Below are 22,687 nucleotides of genomic sequence, written 5' to 3'. Positions count from 1 at the left end.
CATTTCTATTTTCAGTGAGCACTACCAAAGTGCTGAGGGCTCCTGATTTACTGGTGGAGATAAAGAATCGTACAGCCGAAGGTACGGGGAACAGCTCGACCATCCAAGAAACAAAGGCTCCACGTAAGCCTGGATATGCTGCAGGACCACAGGGGGCACCTAAACGGCAACCCTGCAGCCGCCCAAGTTCATGGTGCAGTTCAGTGACCCATGCACCTGCTCAAGCTATGGAAAATGCTTGACATCACAGAACCAGTGTGTCAGGGAGCATATCTTTTCCCTTAGGATCAATGATGGATTTACAATATGTCTAAATGTTTCCTTTCAAGAATGGTTGTTGGCACAAAAACAGACGCTTAGATCAATGGAACAGAGAACCCAGAAACGGACCCACAAACGTATGGCCAAGTAATCTTTGACAAAGCAGGAAAGAATATCCAATGGAATAAAGACAGTCTCTTCAAGTGGTGCTGGGAAAACTGGACAGCGACATGCAGAAGAATGAACCTGGACCACTTTCCTACACCATACACAAAAATAAACTCAAAATGGATGAAAGACCTCAATGTAAGACAGGAAGTCACCGAAATCCTCGAGGAGAAAGCAAGCAAAAACCTCTTTGATCTTGGCCGCAGCAACTTCTTACTCAACATGTCTCTGGAGGCAAGGGAAACAAAAGCAAAAATGAACTACTGGGACCTCATCAAAATAAAAAGCTTCTGCACAGCGAAGGAAACCATCAGCAAAACTAAAAGGCAACTGACCGAATGGGAGAAGATATTTGTAAATGACATAGCAGATAAAGTGTTAGTATCCAAAACCTATAAAGAACTTATCAAACTCAACACCCAACAAACAAATAATCCAGTAAAGAAATGGGTGAAAGACATGAATAGACACTTCTCCAAGGAAGACATCCACATGGCCAACCAACACATGAAAAAATGCTCAACATCACTCATCATCAGGGAAATACAAATCAAAACCACAATGAGATACCATCTCACACCTGTCAGAATGGCCAACATTAACAACTCAGGCAGCAACAGATGTTGGCGAGGATGCGGAGAAAGAGGATCTCTTCTGCATTGTTGGTGGGAATGCAAGCTGGTGCAGCCACTCTGGAAAACAGTATGGAGATTCCTCAAAAAATTAAAAATAGAACTATCCTATGACCCAGCAATCACACTACTAGGTATTTATCCATGGGATACAGGGATGCTGTTTCTAAGGCCAATGTTTATAGCAGCGCTATCAACAATAGCCAAAGTGTGGAAAGATCCCAAATGTCCATGGATGGATGAATGGATAAAGAAGATGTGCTGTATATATATACAGTGGAGTATTACTCGGCAATCGAAACGAATGAAATCTTGCCATTTGCAACTACATGGATGGAACTGGAGGGTATTATGCTAAGTGACATCAGTCAGAGAAAGACAAATATCATATGACTTCACTCATATGACTTTAAGAGACAAAACTGACGAACATAAGGGAAGGGAAGCAAAATAACATAAAAACAGGGAGGGGGCAAAGCATAAGAGACTCATAAATATGGAGTACAAACAGAGGGTTACTGGAGGGGTTGTGGGAGGGCAGATGGGCTAAATGGGCAAGGGGCACTAGGGAATCTACTCCTGAAACCATTGTTGCACCATATGCTAACTAACTTGGATATAAATTTAAAAATAAATAAATCAACCAATGAATGGTTGTATTGCCCACAACAGTTACTTTCCGATTTGGGTGCGGCGTATTTAAGTAATGATATTTATTTCCATTTTTAGCTTTGACTCACAGCTAAAACATGACAGCTTATTACGAACATGAAGGTCCATCGTGAAAGAAAGTCATTTGCACAAGACCCACGCTGCCTCCTTAAGAAGCTGGAGGCTAATGTACTCCACCATCTCTCCACACGGAGCGTGCACGGCCGCCTTGCGGTTGGGGTGGGTCCCCGACATTTAGCCTTTAGGGAGGACACGTCTCTGGAAACTCTGCCCTCGGCTCAGGCTGCCCGTCCTGCGGCCAGGTGGGAGGGGGCAGGCCAGGGTCACTCATCCTTCCCCAGATGTGCATCCGGGAAAAGCATGGGCGTTGAGCCCCATCTGGACGCGGGTCCGCTCAGTTCCCGAGGGACCACCTACTGGCTGGCATTGCCATGGTGTTTTCTAGAAGTGGTAGGTTTAGTATCAAAGGCAGGAGCTTGGGGCGTCAAAGAGACGAGAGCTTGACTCGGTGTCTGTTGACATCTGTTTAGTGAGCACGTGCTGTGTGCTGGGACACTGAGCAAGACGGACGGACAGCTTACCCTCCAGGGAGGGGGGCCCTGCTCTTGGGGGGTGGGGTGGGATATGACCAGTAAACATGTTGCTTATAACGCAGACCGCTTTGCTTAGCTCTGAGGCCCCACGGGTGTGTGGGAAGCTGCTGTCAGGGCTTCCCCGGAAGCAGAGGGAACAGCAGGGCAGAGGCCGGGAGGCGGTAGTTGGTTCCTCTTCTGGTCACCTCACCTTCCTTCATTCGCTGAGCGGAATTGGTAGCATGTGTGGTGTAAAGTCACTGTTAGGTTCCATGAGGGGGGTGGGTAGGTGTGAGTAATTGACTGTCAGCATTACCACTTTGGGTACCGGCTTGGTGAGCTGCTGTTCCCTCTGTACTTTGCAGAGGACGCCCCCTGGCACAGCCCCGTGGCTCCATGAGAGAGAGAGCTGGGGTCGCCCGGCAGAGGACAAGGCAGTCTTGCCCTTCTCTCCCGGGGATGGTGGTGTTGGTGGAATGAAGATGGGGGGTGGGGAGGTGGTTGGGGGAGGGAGGAGCCCCTCCTGAACTTGCCCTCTTGCTCCGGAACCCTCCAGCCATGCCAGGGAGCCGTGGAAATTTCTTTCCTGCCCGTGGCGGCGAAGCACCACTCCAGGTGATGGCTCCGGGATTGAAATGTCAGTCCCTTTGGCTGCCCCTGGACACGGGTGCTCAGCTGTCATCTGCTTGGTGCCCACAGCAACTGCCACGGTGTCATAAGAGACAAACGTAGCCCCAAACTGGAGTCTGATGGATCCGAAATTATGTATTTAGTTCACAGTCGGTATAGAGTGCTCATAAGATCTTGATCATGATGGAGAGGCTAATAAACATTTGAGAACATAAATATTTGGGGGAAGCAATGGCTCTGTGAAACATTTAGTTGTGGAGTAGTTAGGAGAACAGAGAAAATCAGCCAGGCAGAACTCTCCAGATACCAATCTGGTGAGTTATATATGAAGGGCCGGTAATGACCTTGAGTGAGCCGTTTTATGGGTGTGCAGACGTTAATTTGGCGGGTACGTTCATGCAGGGCTGCACTGCCTTGGGCAGCTGCGTCACACGGGGCCTCGGGCTATTTGCCCTTCCCATATCTGAGTCGAGGGGGGCACGGGTGCGATTGGCTGGGGCGGGGGTCACGTTGGCCCACGGAGCACTTTCTGGACTCCAGTGGAACGTGGCACCGAGTCGGCCCTCAGGCAGCCAGGCGCGCACCAGGAGGTGCCGGGGAAGGCTGTCCTGGGTGGAGAGGGTGCCTCAGAGCCCCTGACCTGTTGTCCCGGAGTCTGGCAGCTCTGTGGGAAGGAAAGAGCCCCCGCCCCCCACACCACGCGCAGCCGCTGGGGGCCCAGCCTGGCCAGGCTCAAATCCCGCGTTGCCATTCACAGGACCTTGGACAGGTCCCTCCCTTGCTGTACAGACTGGGCTTGATGACGGAGGCGCGAGCATGTTAAGAAATAAATGAGGTGATGAGTGTGCGGTGCTTCTGGAAGCTCCAAAGTTGGGGCAAGCATCACCCCCTGGCTTGGCCACAAGGATTCTGGAAGTCTGCATCAGCAGGGCGCCAGCGAGTCTGGCGAGAGCGTGGCTGGGGTTCGATGCACGTTTTGGAGCGCAGCCCCCCCCCCGCCCCCGGCAGCTGATCCCCACTCACCCCCGTCCTCCGTGCGACTAGTGGGAAGTTGGAGTAAAGGACTCTTACCGAGCGCAGTGAAAGTTTTAAAGTATGCAGATTATTTACTTAATAAACGTTTCCGTGGGTTTCCCGCTGCCGCCTCCCCCCCAACCCCTGCCCTGCCTTTGGGGAGCAGAGCTCCACACCCTGAGGACCCCTCCGGGAGAGACCACGTGCCGAACATGGTCCTTTGTGTCGACGCCAAGGAAGGCAATTGGCTGGAGCTGCCGGCGGTGACGTTTTGTCGTGAGAACCCCGGGGGCTTCTTTTCGGGAGGCTCATCCTTCTCTGTACAAGAACAAGCTCTCGTATGTCCCGTGAGAGGAAAACGCAGGGGAACAGAACCCAAGTGGACCGGCAGGCATCTGGACAGAAGGAACTTTGGCGGCGTCTGTAGGGGCGGCCGTGAGAGACAAAGCCGAAGCCGACCCAGGGATAAACCTCTCTCCGCGGAGATCTTTGAGAATCGGAGGCCGTCCTTGGTCCGAGGCCACTCGTCTGCCTGCAGAACTTGATCTTCCGGGGAAAACCTAATCATTCAAAAGCATTTGTGAGTCAGGGCGGAGGGAGCTGGCTGGGTGCTGGCCCACCCTTCCTGTCACCTTGGACCTCCCCCCACCACGGGGCCCCCAGTTGTATCTGCGGTCCCGCGCAACGATAACGGAACGCAAATGGCCTTTGTTATTTGGAACAGAAATGCATCTTCCTGCCGAGGTCCCTTTGAAACATCACAGAACATAACCTGCTCAGAGGCTCCCATTTCCCGATCCCCACCTTCCCCCGTCCTGTGAGCAGGTGCCGCAGAGATGTGTCCGCATCATTGCTTCACCGCTTGCCCGGGTTTGGGCTGAGCTGGGTGGGTCCTCGGGGAGCCGCAAACCCGGCGTGCCCGCAGCGGGTCCTTTAGAGAGAGGCGCTCTTCTCGGCTGCACTGACCCGGACCAGTTATTCCCATTCAGGGCGACTGCCCCTCCTCCCTCAGAAACCACTTCCCTTCTAAGGAGGGGCTCAGGCCCCTCCCCTCGGTGAGCTCCGAGCCACCAGCAGAGCAGAGCCTGGGACAGTGGACAAGTTCCCATCCTGTCCTGCGGGGCCCACTCGCCCACTGGCGGGGTCTCCACAATGCAGGGGCAAAATGAGACGCAGGCTGGCGGGGGGCGGTGAAGGGGATAAGGACTAGAACTTGCAGGAGGGCGTGACTTTGCAGGTGACTTCACGTCTCCGAGCATCAGGCTCCGCGTGACTCCCGGGGCCACGGCAGTGAACACAACGTTTCCACGGGAGCCCGTGCCAGCCGGGACCTGAGCAGCGCTCACCCTGCTCTGAGGGCAGCCCTGTGCCCGGGCCCCGGGGGAGATGCCCTCAGGATAGATGGCAGGCAGGACCGCTAGGCTTCTGGACTCAAATGACAGATTTCATTCACAGACAACTCTCAACACCCAGACGTTTTAAGTTGCAGACCTGTATCCCCAGCCAAGGGCGTGGAAAAGCTTGATCTAGAAACTCGGGTTTCAGCATCTGGGTCCGGGGCTCATTAGGAAGTTTAACCCAGGAGCTTACCCAGATAAACAGTTTAACCCCGGGTTTGTTTGCAGTGGGCAATTAGGGGGGTGCCCCATTAATGTGTGTTGACTGAACTGTGTTGTCCCCAAAGCCTCGTGCTCGGAACAGAGGGGGACTCTGATGGGTAGGTTGGGGCTGCTGGTGCCGCAGGCTGGGCTTCGTGCGGGTGCGGCCTCCCCGGCCCGCGGCCTCCGGGTGCCGTCGGTCAAGTCCAGGCCACAGCTTGGTTCCTAAGTTGCGTTACTAATGCACCTGCAGGTCAGCCTGGAGTTAGGGGCGGGTTTGGGAGGGGCTGGGGGCTAAGGAAGCCCCTCTCTGAGGCTGCTCCCACGGGGTGGTACTGGGTCCCCATGGGATCCACCGGGAGGAGGCTCTTTGAATCTGGATCTGCGTCTTTGCGGGCTCACAAGTAAGGGCCTCCTATCCTACTTAGAAACTTGAGAAGAGAGAGAGTGGCCTTTTGGAATGTAGCTCAGAGATGGAGCTGAGATGGAACATTCTGGAAAGTCCTTTGAATTGTGCCGGGAAGGCCTCTGCAGCCTCGGCGCTGGAGAGAACGGCCCTTGGAGGAGATGAGGGGTGGAGGCCCGCCAAGGCCCTGAGGGGAGGCTGGCTGGCGGAAGAGACAGGAGGGGCCCCGGGGCCCAGGCGCGGCAAAGAAACTCAGTGAAAAGTGTGCTGAGTGCCCACGCTGTGGGAGAGGAAGTCGGGGAAGTAGGTCGTGGAGGGAACGAAAAGAGGGCAAATGCGGTGCCCACCCTGCCTGCCCTGCGTGACCGCCTGCCTCCACAGCGCTCCCTTCGCGGCCATTCTCCCGTGGCCTTGGCTGCGGTGGCCCCACTCAGTGGCCCTCAGCTCCAACCTACCCATCCAAGAGTCTGCCTCTGTTCTGAGGACGAGGCTTTTGAGGACAACACAATTCAGTCAACAAACATTAGTTGAGCACCGACTGTGTGCCAGGACGGTTCTAGGAGCTGACAGTAGGGCAGAGAACAGCACAGATCAGGTGACCCCAGGACGGGACAGTACGCGTAATGGTCCCCAGGGAGGAGGGCTTCAAGGGGACAAAGCAGGCATGTGAGAGGCTGGGGTGTCGCTCCTTCCTGGGGGCACCGGAAGCAGACATCTCAGCACCCAGTGGGGGTGGCCCCGTGGCCACCAGGGAGATGCACGTTCGAGGCCCAGAACCAGCCTGTGCAGAGGGTGGGCTCCAAGACAGCAAGGAGGCCATGGGGAGGGAGTCAGGAGCCAGGGGCCGTGCAGGGGACGGGGTCTGCGAGCCGCTGGCACCGAGGGCCTTAGCTTAGCGTGTGCAAATGCTCGTCCATCCATTTTGAAAGAAATCACCTTAAGAGAACTTCGTCCTACAGAATCATCATGGAGCCAGTAGGATTATGGGCTCTTCAGTCCGGGGGTCCTGGCTGGCGTCTGGCCCTGCCCTGGACGGGCATCGTGGCCGGGGGCAAATTCGCTCCTCCCTCTGAGCCTCCCCTTTGCTCATCGGCGAAATGGGCCCCAGGTTATAGAACTGCTTCTGAAGACTTCACGAGAAGTAAATACCACGTCAAACTCACGAAGCGAAGTGAGCCAGTCACAAAAGGTCACATATTGTAGGACATCACTCAGTGGGATGTCCAGAACAGGCAAATCTACCGAGACAAACAAGCAGACTTGGGGCCGCCCGGGGCTGCAGGAGGCGGGGGTCAGGAGTGAGTTGTTGGCGAACACTGGGTCTCTTGTTAGGGGGTGGGAATGTTCTGGAACTTCAGAGAGGTGACACTGTGAACGTCCTAAATGCCACCGAATCACACGCTTTAAAATGGTTAACCTATGTGAATTTCTCAAGTACAAACTCAAAAATAAAGGAACAGACGTGCCTCCAGAGAATCAGTAAAGACAGTCATGCAGGTGGCCCGCTTGGAAAAGTCCCTGCATTTGGCAAACACTCGGGAGCCCCGTGGTGGCCGCCTGGATGCCGGCACCCGGCGGCTGTGGGTCCTGAGTCCACGTGGGTGAGTCGCTAGCGGGTAGGGAAGCGGGCCGCCTCATCGGTAAACCAGGGATGCCGCTGACACCTACGTCGCAGGCTCGCGTGGAGATCCGTGAGGGGTTCGTCTAGACAGCCTCCGTGTGATGCCAGGAGGCGTATGTGAGGGGCCAGAACTCATCACGAGGTGCTCTGCACTGGAGCACCCAGCGAGGCCGTGTGCCCGGTGGTCACGGCTCAGAGTGGGGTGTTCCGCGGACCTGAGCTGAAAACGGCTGTTACTGGTGGATGTGACCTTGAGAAGTTCACTAATCACTTTGAGCCCCAATTCCCGCATTTGTCAAGTGGGGCGTAAGGGTCGCCCCCGCCTCCTGCGGGAGGAGAGTCCACGAGACAACGCTGTGTATCCAGCGTGCTAAGCCCTTAGCAAACGCTATAAATATCGTCTGCGTAACGACAGCCATTTCATCGGAGAATTATCCCCCGCACGCGGGTTTTAGGGTGCACTTCCTTCGCCTTGCCCAAATCGTATTTACCAAATAACCCAGGCAACTCATCTCTTTGCTGGTTGCGAGCTGGTCTTTTCAGACTGTACATTCTGATCTTTTTTTTTTTTTTTAACCTTTATTTATTTTTGAGAGAGCGAGAGAGAGAGAGACAGAGTGCGAGTTGGGGAGGGACAGAGAGAGAAAGACGCACAGAATCCGAAGCGGGCTCCAGGCTCCGAGCTGTCAGCACAGACAGCTGTGTGTCGGGGGAGCCCGACGCGGGGGCTGGAACTCACGGGCTGTGAGATCATGACCTGAGCTGAAGGCGAATCCTTAACCGACTGAGCCCCCCGGGCACCCCTGTATATCCTAATCTTTTAATGGGGGATCAACCCCAAGAACCAGGGACAGGTAGTCTTTATCCACATGTGCGTAAATGTCCAGAGTAAGCTCGGTGAGGGCAGGAACGTGTCTGGCTCCTTGGCCGCTAGATTCATGTACCTGGGACAGTTGGTGCCTAGCACATAGGAGGCACTGAGTAAATCTTTGCTGAATGAATGAATGAACATAAGTCGATTTTCCCAAACCAGAGGCATTGGTTTAGCGCTTCAGACTTTCTCACCTGGCCCCTCTTGCACCGGGGGCCGCTGCCTGAGTAAGAGGTACAGTCTGCACCCAGGACCATGCTGCCGTTTGTCCTCTAGAGGGGTCACCACCTCGTGGGTCCCGGTCTCTGGTCTGCCCACTCGTGAAATGCAGCTGATGTCAGGGGTCGGGCTCAGGCACGTTAAACTATAGTTTTGTGCATTGTGTGATCCACACAAGAAAGGCTGGTCCAATCCTGTATGACACTGGCCCCGTTAGATTAAAATGGATGTTGGGGCTCCTGGGCGTTTTGGATTGTGTGTCTCCCTGTAAAATGGATGCTTTTCCTTTTTTTTATGTTTATTCGTTTTTGAGAGAGAGAGAGAGACAGAGTGCGAGTGGGGGAGGGGCAGAGAGAGAGGGAGACACAGAATCGGAAGCGGGCTCCAGGCTCCGAGCCGTCAGCACAGAGCCCGACGCGGGGCCCGAACTCACGAACTGCGAGATCATGACCCGAGCCAAAGTTGGACGGTCAACCGACCGAGCCACCCAGGCGCCCCGATGGTTTTCCTTTTTTAAAATAACCTTTTTCTTGTGATTCTAGTGTTCTTTTTTCTTGTGATTTTATAATTAGTGTTTTTCTTACTTATAGAAATGGTACATTTTCATTGTTAAAAAAAAAAAAAGGAGACGTGTATAAAGAGCCCTTTTATTTCCCCTGATCCCTCCCACGTAATAATCATTACTGCCAATTTGTTGCATATCCTTCTAGATTTACTTCTCTTGTTAAATGTAAGTAGGCTTAGGGGCGCCTGGGTGGCTCAGTCGGTTAGGCGTCCGGCTTCGGCTCAGGTCACGATCTCGCGGTCCGTGAGTTCGAGCCCCGCGTCGGGCTCTGGGCTGATGGCTCGGAGCCCGGAGCCTGCTTCCGATTCTGTGTCTCCCTCTCTCTCTGCCCCTGCCCCGTTCATGCTCTGTCTCTCTCTGTCTCAAAAATAAATAAACGTTGAGAAAAAATTTAAAAAAGAATGTAAGTAGGCTTATACGACGCAGGTTGTTGTAGAACCTGTTTTTGACCTAAGTTTGCGCCTTAGACTCCCCTCCCATGCTAAAACCCTATATCTACCTTATTTCTTTTAAAAGCTGCAGAATGTGAGTATTTGTTAAGGCTTCCTCTGTTTGTGGACATTTGTGTGTATCTGGTGTTTTTCTATTTTAAGTAATTTAGCAGTGGGAAATCTTGCCTGTGTGTCTTTGTACTTGTACTGGTATTTAGTCGGAAGAAATTCCTGAACCCAGATGCTCGGCTTCTCTGGGCCTCAGTTTCCCCCATTTGTGCATTGAGAATACTAATTTTTATCTTGCAAGGTAATATAAGGTCACGTCTGCCAAATCTTTAGGACTGTTGGTTGCACACGGTAGGCACTTGATAAATGATACTTTGGTTTTATTTATCTTTTAATATTTTTTTTAGTTTATTTATTTATTTTGAGAGAGAGAGACAGAGTGTGCCAGCAGAGGAAAGGCAGAGAGAGAATCCCAAGCAGGCTCCACACCAGCAGCACAGAGCCTGACGCGGGGCTTGAACTCATGAACCATGAGATCATGACCTGAGCCCAAGAGTCGGACGCTTAACGGACTGAGCCACCCAGGCGCCCCTCTTTGGTTTTATTTTAAACCAGAGTGCATTAAATCCAGCTTGGCCACCCAATTCAAGGTAGCATTTAAGATTAGGCCCCAGGAAGATATTTTAGGTATTTTAGTTAGCTTACTTTCTGCTGATCGATAACTGGCCCTTCTTCCACCCTCAAAGTGATGACGCTCTTCCCCCCCGGGGGTCCCGGGGTCCCTGCAGCCTTTTCCCCCCCAAACAGGAGGCTTGTGGATTTGACTGCTTGCTTCGTGTGACAGCACGGCATCCCCCATGCAGTCGCAGGGTGGAGGCTGACCCCGACCGCCGTGTGCACCTGTGAAGGAGGAAAGGGGGGAGGTCAGCCTCCGTCCCTGGCACGTTGGAACCTCTGTTGTCACATGGTAACAGTATTGGCTAGAACGTCGTGGGCAATTGTTCCACGCCACACTGAGCACATGAGTTCGTGCTTCCTGTCTCCGCCACATACTGCTTTCCCCATCCCCGTCTTGGAGACGGGGAGCCCGGGGCCTGCCCCGGCCACGTGGGCCTCCAGCGTGGAGCAAGGGTGTGACTGTCGATGGGGAGTGTGGCCTCTAGTCACTGGCCACTCCCTCCTCACAGCTCCGGGTGCTGAAGCAGGAGCAGAAAGATTGCCGGTGTGAGCCACTGTGTGTGTGTGTGTGTGTGTGTGTGTGTGTGTGTGTGTGTTCACCTCGAGCGAAGGCAGAGAGTACAGCCACATCAGAGGACTGGCTGGGTGGCTGGCTACTGAGATCCACCGACCGGCAGGGCTCTGACCATCTCGAGGGGCCGGATGTACGCCCGGCCTCGCACAGAATCTGGGCTTGCCACAGTGAAGGCGGCAGCTCCCTGCACGAGACCCCCTGCTGCTCTAGCTGGGAAACCCTCTGTCCTCCGGCCTGTAGGAAGGCGGCTCTGAGCACCAGGATGACCTTCCTCCTCCTTTATTTCCTCTTCTCTGTCATTTCCTCCTGAGCACACACCGACCTCTGACGACAGAGCCTTGAGTTGGGGGCCCGGTTTGCCACTAACTGCATTTAACGAAGCCCCGAATGGCCACCCTGTGCAGGGGGACAAAGTCGGCCAGAGGAAACCCGTGGCTCACGCCCATGTCCAGGGTGCAGGCTGCCCCCCACCCATCACCCAGGAGGCCCAGAATCCCCCAGGGCGTTCACCCGGGTGACCCCGGGGGCCCTGCAACCTGGCTCGCGAGTGCTTCAGACTTCTCCTCACGCAGCCCCACAGAAAGGGGGTCAGGGCCCCAGTGTGGCCACTGTCATGGAGCCAGCGTCCAGAATTGTTTAGTAAAACAAAAGCTGGCCGCATCCCGAGCCCTTTTAATCACCTAATGGCGGGGACATCCGACGCCGGGGCTCAGGTTCCCAGCCGAGGCCACAGCCCGGCCGCTGTAACTACAGCCAAGTTTGGCCCAGCTTCTCCGTATTACAGCCGCAACACGGACGCACACAATTGAAGTATTTGAGAACAATGAAATATGCATGGCTATCAGTGACAGCCCCATAAAGTGCAGCAATTAGCCGCGTAATCCGAGAGAGGGAGCCGGCCCTCGGCAGCCCGTGGCTCCCCATTAGTTAAATGCATTTTGTACGACCTCATCCCATCAAATCAACTAACACTTCCTTTAATTGGTTCATGAATTATACAGCCGTCCCGCATTATAATTTAATCGCCTGTAAACATTCATAGGGCCCCACTGTAAAGCGTATCGCGCTCATTAATTCGTTAATTTCAGCAGATGGAAGGGGAGATCGGATGCATGGTGGCAGAACAGAGCGCCTTGGGCAATGGAATAAGGAAAAAAAGGTGGGGGGCCGTTTAGGTTTTTTAAGGGCTGTCAGAAACTCAATCTGTGAGCTGTCAGCAGCCCGGACCCGTCGCCCACCCCCTCCACTCCACCGGCTGCGGGAAGTGACTGGCGGATTCATACGGAGGCTTGTCAACCGTCTTTAAACATCAAGCCAGCGGGTAAACCGAGCCCAATGTAAATTAATTCTTGTCTTACGGGCCCCCCTTTCTCTGTCCCCATGAATATTTCATGGCGGGCAGCATAAATATTAATTCTAATAGCTCTGCACAGTGGTTATTATTTCTGTTTTATGACAAATATTCATAAAATATTCAGGACCCTTTTTTAGAACATTTACACACTTGATTGTGAATTTTCCCAGTTTCCCGAGGACACTGTAAACATATTGGGGTTCTCTTGATGGACTTTTCCCCATTAATTAATACCACTGCTTGTTAATATTTAATCGGATTTAGGTTTTTTGAGAAGTAAACTCCTAATAGATTGGGGGGGCGGGAGGGGATCGGTTTTCCCCTTGAGTCTGTAAAATGCGAGATTTCTGCTCCCAGGAGTCTGTTCCTCTTTGACACCCGGGTGGTCTGACAAAGGCCAACCCCCTTGCCTTTTTTATCTTGAAAACAATATCTATCTTTTCTGCCTGTGTCTGTTCTCTTACTTTTTAACCGGGAGCTCTGGCAGCAACCCAACTTTACTGTAATGAAATTCTTCGAAGATGCCGCTGCAATATTTATGCAAGGATTTAACATAATTTTGGAGTAATTAAAGTGTGGCTTTAACAAACACGGCGGCGGATTCCTTAGGCAAGGCAGCTGTGATTGGGGATGAAGGAGCTTCTGGAATCCACGTGATTTATCTTGAACCCGGAGAGGCAGCTGCGTGCGGCGTCCCAGCGAGGCACCGCAGAGGGGGTCCCCGCGCACAGATGAGGCGGTGGCGGTGACCTTGGCCCACGGGGGTCCGAGGTGGGGTCCGGCCAGCCTTGAGGCTGGGGTGCGCGGGCAGCGTCGCCCCGACCCCACTGCGCTGGCTCTCCTAGATTGCTTCAGGGTTCCCTCTCTGTACCCTGATTCTCAGCAGAAGTCTCGGGATGCTCTGAAACCGCAGGGCACGAAGCCAAGTTACTTCACGGATAGGAAGGCAGCAGGGCAGGAAGGAGGGTTCTAGAGCGGCCAGACCGGGAGCCCAGCCTGCAGGCATCACCTGACCTCTTGGGGGGCCCGAGGTCTTGATCCTTGAAATGGGCAGGATCACAGGACTGGGGTCACGTGCCTCTTGAAGCGGTTGAATGGGACAACACGCATGTGTCACACGCTTAGTACAGGTGCCTGGCACATAGGAGAAGTATGTAAGTGTTGGCAGTGACCGTGATGACGGTGAGAGCCAAAGCATTAAAACTGAAGCCAGGAAGTGAACCACGTTGAGAGGGAGAGATCTGTGAAGGAAACCCCGGCCGTGGGAGGCGTTACAACAGAAACTTCTCTGCAGCACCTTAAAAAATAGAGGAGAAAAGTCCAGAGGGGAGATTCTGACCGTGGGCAGAGAAGGGGCGAGGCTGAGGGGGTCCGGATGTGGTTATGTCCCTCTTGCTCAGGGACACGGCGTTTGTCCCCGACAGAGCCTGGCTTTGAGAAAGGAAACCTTGAAAGGAATTCACCTACCCTTCCCCATGCTCCCTGTCCCCTGGGACCGGTGACGAGGAGAGGCACTGGTTTCCCAGGTGGCCCAGGGCACCAGATCTTCCACACCCTGCACTCTGGTCCTGAGAGCAAAGTCCTGCTCCCAGAGCGGCGCGGGGCGGCGGGATGGGGGGTGGTAGGGGGGTCGCCCATGGCAGGTTGGACCACAAGTGAAGGCACACGAAGGGGCCTCCTTGGCATCTGCCCCGTTGCTTGCCCTGAATCCCTTCCAGCTGATCTGTTTGAAGTGTAGAAAAAAGACATTGACTCCAGCTGGCTCTGAACCTGGGGCTCTGCACAGCCCAGGCCCAGACAGCTGCAGCTGAAGCGTGCATTGTGCCGAGCAGTGGGAGGCAGAGACCTCACCTTTCCCCTTCCTCCCTCCCTCCCTTCCCTCCTTTCTTCCCTCCCTCCCTTTCTCCTTCCTTCCTTCCTTTCTCCTTCCTTCCTTCCTTTCTCCTTCCTTCCTTCCTTCCCTCCTGCAGACTCACAATGGATTGAGATGGTCAACTGCACAGACACTAGAGTGGGCTTCCCGGGTTTGAATCCGGGCTCTGCCACTGTCTTAGGGTTCTCCAGAGAAACAGAGCCAATAGGATGTGCATTGCATACAGAGAAAAAGATTTATTATAGGGAATTGGCTCACGCAATGTAGAGACTGGCGACTCCCAAGATCTGCAGGGCGAGGTAGCAGAAGCTGGATGGCTTGAGACCCGGGAAGAGCCAGAAGGCAGGAAGGCCTTGGCCTGAAGGCATCTGAAGTGGGGCCTGGCGACCCTTGAGGATAAGGGCACATAATGTCGATCCCACCTCCTACCTCATTAGATCTGAAGACAGGAACAAGCCGTTATCCGCCACTGCCTCCCCCCCCACCCCACACTTGAAGCCATCAGAGAGGAGGAATTCAGGGGACGGTCAGTCTTTTTGTTCTATTCAGGCCTTCTTTAACCGACGGGATGTGGCCCACCCACAGCAGGGAAGGCAGTCTGCTTCCTTTTTCTCCAGCATAAGTGTTCATCTCCCAAATATTCTCACAGCTACACCCGGAAAAGTGTTTGACCTAGTATCTGGTACCCTGTAGCCCATTCAAGGTGACACATAAAATTAACCATCACAGCCACCTCCCAGCTGGCGAATTTTGGCAGGTTGCTGGACTTCTCTGCCCCTCGGTTTTCTCAGCTACGGTCACGGAGGTGATACTCCCCCTTGTAAGGCTGTGACGAGGAGGTGACCTGAGCTAAGACCTTCGGGTCTTAGAAGAGCGCCTGGCAGGGAGGCCCGCGTGGGAATCCTGCTGTTATCACGCACTCAGCACTTGTACTTAATCCCAGAAATAACTTGGTGAGGTCCTGTTTCTTTGTGATCCTCATAAACAGGCGTGGGGGGGCCAAAATGGCTGGTCCCGCAGCGAGCTGGAAAGTGACGCCAGAACTTGAGCCCAGATCTTTCTGCTCTCAGAGCCCGTATCTTGGCCACTCTCCTCTCTCGGAAGCTGACCGTCGGCGGGGGGACGTGCGGGGACGGAACGCTGCGGTTCACTCAAAAGGGACTGACTATTTAAGGCTCCTGCTACCTCCCAGGGCACACGTCACCGGTCGGGCCCCTCAGGAAGCAGACGCTGAGATGGAGAAGGGAGCGTCACAAGCTCGATGAAAAGCCACCAGCTGAAGCAGGGAAAGGGGGCTGACGCGGGATGGGGCAGGGGAGCCAGGAGGCCAGGAGGCAGGTCCGACCTGGACTCCTCCAGCCCCGCAGGGAGCTCCAGAGCGAGGCTCAGCCACCGAGGGAGGCTGCGCTAGCCAGGACCGCTCGGAGCCCAGTCACAGGCCAAGGGCCGCCCCCATGTGACCTCATTCAAAAGCTTGGGTTAAAAATGCCCGTCGGCCGGTGAAGGGATAAACGGAATGAGGTCTGTCCATACAACGGAACACCATTTGGCCGTGAGAGGGAGCGGAGCTCTGTTGCAGGCTTCGGTGCGGGTGAATATCGAGAACGCTGGGTTGCTTAGAAGGTGCCGGCACGTAGGCCCGCGTGGACGTTCTATGTTGTTTTTATGCAGTAGCGCTTTAGATGGATTGTCATGTTTAATCCTTAAAATAACCTTGTGGGGTCCCTCCTCCCCCCCACCCCCCACCCCCCATCGATTCTCCTAACTGGAGACCTGCAAGGCTGCATACTGAATGATTGTATTTAAACGGAATGTCCAGCATTGGCAAATCCGTAGACAGAAAGTACAGCCGTGGCAGCCGACGGCAGGGGGGAGGGGGGACAGTAGGAGGGACCGCCCACGGGCAGAGGGTTTCCCTGCAGGTGATGAAAATGTCCTAAACTTAGATCGTGTTGATGGTTGCCCAAGTCTGACTACACTAAAAATCATTACACTGTATACTTTTAAGGGGTGAATTATATCTCAGCAAATACCCCAGAAACATCAACACAGGGTTCAAGTCCCTGAAGACAGTTACAGCTAGAGGCTGTCCGCTGACCACACCCCTTACCGCTGAGGCCCAAATTCTTTCTTTAAACAAAATTTTTTTTTCATTTATTATTTACTTTTGAGAGACAGAGAGAGATGCAGTGTGAGCGGGGGAGGGGCAGAGAGAGAGGGAGACACAGAATCCGAAGCAGGCTCCGGGCTCCGGGCTGTACGCGCAGAGCCCGACGCGGGGCTCGAACCCACAAACCGTAAGACCATGACCTGAGCCGAAGTCGGATGCTTAACAGACCGAGCCACCCGGGTGCCCCACAAATTCTTTCCTCAAAGGCGGACCTGGGGGCGCCTGGGTGGCTCAGTCGGTTGAGCCCGTGACTCTAGATTTCGGCTCAGGTCATGATCTTGGAGGTTCATGAATTCGAGTCCACGTTGGGCTCTCCACGCTGGCAGTGTGGAGCCTGCTTGGGATTCTCTCTCTCCCTCTCTCTGCCCTTCTCCAGCTCCGTCTCTCTCTCTCTCTCTCTCTCAAAGTAAATTAAAAAAAAAAAAAGAGCGGCGCTGGCGGGGGGGCGGCGGGAGATGTGACAGAGTACCTGTGTGCCAGCCACACCTTGGGGCCCTGACAAAACATTCACCAGCTCACACGTTCTTTCGGAAGAGCCGCTTAACCAGTGGATCTGGACTGCTGTCCACACTGGCAGACTTCAGTGCGGATCAGTGTGGACCCACGTTCCTTCCGTCAGGGCGGCCCCGAGCCAGCAGGTTGTTGGTGGGGCCGCAAGAGCTCTGGGTACAAGCTAGAAGGCGTAGTGGGGTCGGCCGGTGCCCGAGGAAGACGGCGGGTTTCCAGGAACATGCAGGAACTTCGTGTCATGAGCGCACAGAGGGGATCAGCAAGGCCCCCCGCAAACACAGACCCGGAGCCAAAGGGTGGCCAGGGGAGAAGGGAGTCAGGAGTGTGGACCCGTGTGGCCCCGCCACCCGGAACTGATGGCTGACTGGCTGGGTGAGCGTGGGTGAGCGCACAAAGTGGGGGACAAGGTGGGACAGAGGGCCCGCCTCCCGCCACAAAGACCCCGGCCGGGAACCGTAGAGTGCTCGCGCGTCCCCGGGTCTCCGGGCTGAGAGCCGCCCGTCCGGAGGGTGCCCGGGGCCGGGCACAGACTGGCCGGTCTTGTCACGTCGCTCCGGCCAGCGTTCCACCTGCCTGCTGTCCTTTCTGCCTTAAGCTCCGTCGCCTTTCTCTTTGGGAAAAGTTTGCAGAACTTTCTGGCTTCCAGTGATTTGCATTTCATGATTGTCTAGGGAGCGTCCGGGTGGCTGTGTGCAAAGGAATTACTCTCTTTCTTCCCAGCGGTGAGGGAGGCAGAAATTTTAAGACGGCTTTAAAATGGAGACCGATTATGCAGGAATTTGATCCCCGGGTCATTCGCCTTAAACCCAGACCGCTGCATTTTGTGTGGTGCCTGGTAAACTGCCAGGGAGCTCGCTAATTTACCAGGTAATGACAGTCAGAGAGAATGTTCCTCTTGCCCCTGGAGAGATTTCAGACACAGCCAGGGTGGATTTACCGTTATCAATTATGCACACTTTTCAACAAGAAATGGCCAGCGGGAGCCTCTTTTTTTTTAAGGAGCGGGTAGTGGCGAGCGAGCCCCGCAGCAGCTGCCTGAGGGCAGGAGGGAGGATGCTTGGGGTTTTTTAAATGAGGAGGAGATGTTTGGCCTTTAGTTTTCAAATTGGACACATGTCAGAGGGAAAAAACACACCTAGTAAAAATTTTCCAAGCCTGGCCAGGGCCGTTTCCAGGCTCCGGGGAGGCCCTGTGTCCAAACTGTCTCCAGCACCCGGCTCTCCTGGGCACAGCGTCTCTCGCGACAGCCGTGGAGGGTCCTGTGGCCCAGGGCCAGGGGGGCGGTCCCCGTGATGGGGCGCTTCCCCGTCAGGCCTCCCACGGCTTCACGGTCAACACCCACCCGTTCACCGCGTGTTTATCTGGCCCTTACCACACGTCCTGCACAAAGAATGCAGACAGGGCAGCCGCGCACCTGTCCTCGGACGGCTAAGACCCGGTGTGTTCAGGGGTGTGGATCCTTCTAAAGGTGACCTAGTTTTCACTTTTTTTAAATATTTTGATAGTCTGTGCATAATTCACTCGCACCTTCCATGCAGCCCCCCGTGCAGTTGTCTCTAGACACATTGGCTGCCTCTCTCTCTGCCCTCGGACTAGATGGGGTTCTGGTCCCGACAAGTTTAGAAAAAATGGTCACTCCTGCTTTGTGCCATACAAGCGTCCCGTGCGTTGCCATTGTATGAGGACTGTTGAGCAACAGCTTCAGTGTTGGCACGACCTCTCTGGGATGTCACGGGCGCACATCCCAGTTGAACGTGAGCAGATCGGGGGCACCTGGGTAAGCACCCAACTCTCGGTTTCAGCTCAGGTCGTGATCTCACGGTTCGTGGGGTGGAGCCCCACACCATTAGCGCGGAGCCTGCGTGGGATTCTCTCTCTCCTTCTCTCTCTGCCCCTCCCCCGGCTCACACATGCGCGCTCGGGCACAGACGCCCCCTCTTTCTCTCAAAATAAATACATAAACATAAAAAAAGATGAGCAGATCATTCAAGTGCTAATCCACGGTGTCGGTTTGCTTTTTCTCCCTAGTTCCCCGCATCAGTGGTGGCCATTGCGAAGTTCCCCTTTAGAGGTGGCCCCTTGATTATACTGACCCGAGAGTCACGACAGCAGACACGGAACAGTGAGCTCTGGGTGTGTGTCAGCCCCCAAAAGAGGCTTCAAATGGCAAAGGCCGGGTCGACACCTAAAGCCGGGGTAGCGTCACTGCCTTCCGGCGGGCTCGGCACAGCCCTCCGGCTCCAAACACGTTGTGGAAGGAAGACACAGTTTGAGCCTTTCTCAGGAAACTGTTTTCCTAGGTCAGATCATCCCAATTGAAGCATCAAATTGGAAATACAAGGTAGTTTGGGATCTATCTGTGCGTCTTTCCATATGTCATTTGTTGTGCATGGAATTCACATTTTTACGTATTCTGAGTACAAACCCTTATCGAGTGTACATTTGTCAGATATGTTCTCCCGGTCCATGGCATAGCTGTCCTTTTCTTAATGTCTTCTGAAGTGCAGAAATTTTTAGTGAAATCTAACATCAGTTTTTTTTTTTTTTTTTCATTTACGGATCACGGTTTTTTGTGTTCGATCGAGAAATCTTCAGCACAAGATCACAAAGATCGTCTCCTAGAAGTTTAATAGCATTAGGTTTTATATTTAGGTTTATGGTTTCTTATGATTTGAATTTTGTGTATGGTATGAGGTCTGGGTCAAGATTAGTACTAACATTATTTGCATTTGGACGTCTAATAGTTCCAGCACCACTGGGTAAAAAAACACCTTTATCCATTGAATTGTGTTGGCGCCTTTGCTGAAAAGTAATTAGCCATATCTGTGTGAGTCTATTATTACTGGTCTCCATACTGTTTCTTTGATCTGTGTGTCTGACCTTTCACTAACACTCATGCTGTCCTGACTACTGTAGCTTTGTAGTAAGCCTTGAGATCAATTTGTTCTCATTCAACATTGCTTTAGTGATTCCAGTTCTCTTCCAGAAACACTCCCCATATAAACTTGAGAATTGTGTCGAACCTTCAGAAACCTTTGTTGGAATTTTGGATGGAATTGCATCAAATAATGAGGGGAGGATTGACATTTTAACATTATTGAGTGTCTGAGTCCATGAACATGGTATAACTCTCCCATTTAGTTCCATCTGATTTCTTTCATCAGCGTTTTGTAGTTTTCAGCACACAGATCTTAATCTGTTAGCTTTATATCTTGAGTATTTCATTTTTATACTATTGTAAACGGTACTTTAAGATTTAATTTCCAATTGTTTATTGCTAGTATCTTGAAAGTCTATTTTTTGTACATTGATTTTGTATCCTGTGAATTCACTAAATTTACTTATTATTGTAACCTTTTCAAAGACCTTTGGTACTTCTGTGCATATGATTACATCATCTACAAATAGAGACAATTTTACTTCCCTTTTAATTTGTATGCACATTATTCCCTTTTCTTGTCATATGGCATTATCCAGGACTTCTGGTATGATGTTGAATAGGAATGCTGAGAATGGGCAACCTTGCCTTGTTCCCAGTCTTAGGGTAAAATATTCAGTCTTCCACTATTAAATATGATGTTAGCTATAGTTTTTTTTTTTTTGTAAATACCATTTATTGGATTTGGGGAAGTTACCTTCTATTTCTAGTTTGCTTAGAGTATTTATCATGACTTGATGTAAAGTCTTGTTAAATGCTTTTCCCGCATCTTTTGAGATGACTATACGGTTTTTCTCCTTTAATCTAATATAGTAGGGTGAACTACATTGATTGTTTTTTGAATGTTGAATGAGACTTTTCTTTCCCAAGCAAAACCCCACTTAGCTATAATTATTGCTTTTTTCATGTATTGCTGGATTCAGTTTGTTAACATTTTAGTGAGCATTTTTGCTTCTATATTCATGAGGGCTGTTGGTCTACAGTTTTCTTGTAATGTCTTTGTCTGGTTTTTTGTATCAGGGAGAGGCTGCCTAACAAAATAAATGCTATTCCCTCTTCCTCTATTTTCTTTTTTTTTTTTTAAGTTTATTTATTTTTGACAGAGATAGAGCATGAGCATGAGCTGGGGAGGGCCAGAGAGACAGGGAGACACAGAATGCAAAGCAAGCTCCAGGCTCCGAGCTGTCAGCACAGAGCCGGACATGGGGCTCAAAGTCGCAAACTGTGAGATCATGACCTGGGCTGAAGTCGGACACTTAACTGACTGAGCCACCCAGGCGCCCCTCTCTTCCTCTATTTTCTGAATGTTTTTATAGCATCGGCATCATACCTAGTTCAGAATTAGGACTATTCTGCGGTTCATATTCTCTGGCCTGTCCATTTCTTTGTTCACCTGTATGTATTCAGAACCTCATTAAACTGTAAGCTTATTCAAGGCCAGAGAACTGCCCCTCACCCTGCCTTCACCATCATGTCTATAAACTACCCCACAGACCTTTATGTTTTATTAAGGTAGGATAACGTAAGAGGAAATTTACTATTTTAGCCATTTTTTTTTAATTTTTTTTTCAACGTTTTTTATTTATTTTTGGACAGAGAGAGACAGAGCATGAACGGGGGAGGGGCAGAGAGAGAGGGAGACACAGAATCGGAAACAGGCTCCAGGCTCTGAGCCATCAGCCCAGAGCCCGACGCGGGGCTCGAACTCACGGACCGCGAGATCGTGACCTGGCTGAAGTCGGACGCTCAACCGACTGCGCCACCCAGGCGCCCCGAGCCATTTTTAAGGATACACTTCGGTAGCAGTCAGTACATTCACAGTGCTGTGCGACCTTACCACTGTCCATCTCCTGAGCTTGTTTCCTCTTCCTCAGCTGAACCTTTGTCCCTGTTGAACACGGACTCCCCACCCCTCTTCCCACACCCTGGCTCCCACCCTCGTTGGGAGGAGCCGTCTACTCGTTGTCTCTATGAATTGGATGACTCTAGATACCTCCCGGAAGTGGGCTCACATGACATTCATTCTTCTGCGTCTGACTCATTTCACTTAGTGCAACGTCTTCAAGGTTCATCCATGTTATAGCAGGTGTCAGGACTTCATTCCCTTTTAAGGCTGAATCATATTCTATTGTGTGTATGGACCACATTCTGTTTATCTACTCATCCATCAATGGACATCTGGGTTCTTTCCATCTTTTGGCTACTGTGAGTAATGCAGCTACAAACTTGGGTCTGCAAATACCTGTTCCAGGGTCTGCTTTCCCTCATTTTGGACATACACTCAGTGGAACAGCTGAACCGTATGGTACTATGTTTACTTTTTCAGGGAACCACACCCAGCAGATGCACCATTTTACCTTCCCACGAGCAATGCGCTAGGGTTCCACTGTCTCCATATCCTCGCCAACACCCGTCATTTGCTGGGGGTTTTTTATAATAGCTATCCAAATGAGTATGAGGTGGTATCTCATTGGAATTATATACCATGGTGCTTTGTGTAGAGCTTTGCCCCTAGTGGAGTCTCATTGCTTGAAATCAAGAGGCTAACGAGGGCAGGGCCCCGCCTCTGGACAGTACTGGATGCCATATTTACTTAAAGTCAGTATGGAATGTCACCTCTCTCCATTTACCAAATCTACACATGGGTCCAGAGAAAGTTCCACCCCTTCAGCTTCCAGTAAATTTAGCTTTGGAGCACGTGGTAAGCTTCAAGATCTTTGAGGAAGAAAGCTTTCTTTGCTCCCCAAACAGAGCCCCAGGCAGGTACCGTGAGAGTCAAGAGATCCCAGCTGCCATTGGGCATCTGGCACCAATGCCCTGGGTGACAGAGTACGAGCCCTCACCTGAGACTCAGTTTCCCCACATTGTGCACCGAGCAGATTGGATCAGAGCAGTGGTTCCCAACCTTGACTACATACTAC

General features: G+C 52.4%; 1 protein-coding gene across 10 annotated transcripts in view; it reads left to right on the top strand.

Annotated features, from left to right (window-relative positions):
* The window catches only part of AK8 (adenylate kinase 8), a 155,780-nt gene that overhangs the window by 100,197 nt on the left and 32,896 nt on the right, over positions 1 to 22,687 (top strand). The window contains exon 12 of one of the 10 annotated variants that reach the window (XM_047831203.1): positions 16 to 446. The exons of the other annotated variants lie outside the window; for them this stretch is intronic. Within the exon in view, the coding sequence (XP_047687159.1) occupies positions 16 to 46 (31 nt within the window). The 3' untranslated portion in view covers positions 47 to 446. Of the gene's footprint in view, positions 1 to 15; positions 447 to 22,687 lie in introns of those variants that run through there. 10 annotated transcript variants of the gene reach the window in all.

The sequence above is a fragment of the Prionailurus viverrinus genome, chromosome D4 (genome assembly GCF_022837055.1).
Source record: "Prionailurus viverrinus isolate Anna chromosome D4, UM_Priviv_1.0, whole genome shotgun sequence".
Lineage (NCBI taxonomy): Eukaryota > Metazoa > Chordata > Mammalia > Carnivora > Felidae > Prionailurus > Prionailurus viverrinus.
The sequence above is the reverse complement of the archived record's forward strand: the minus strand, read 5'-3'. Positions and strand labels throughout refer to the sequence as shown.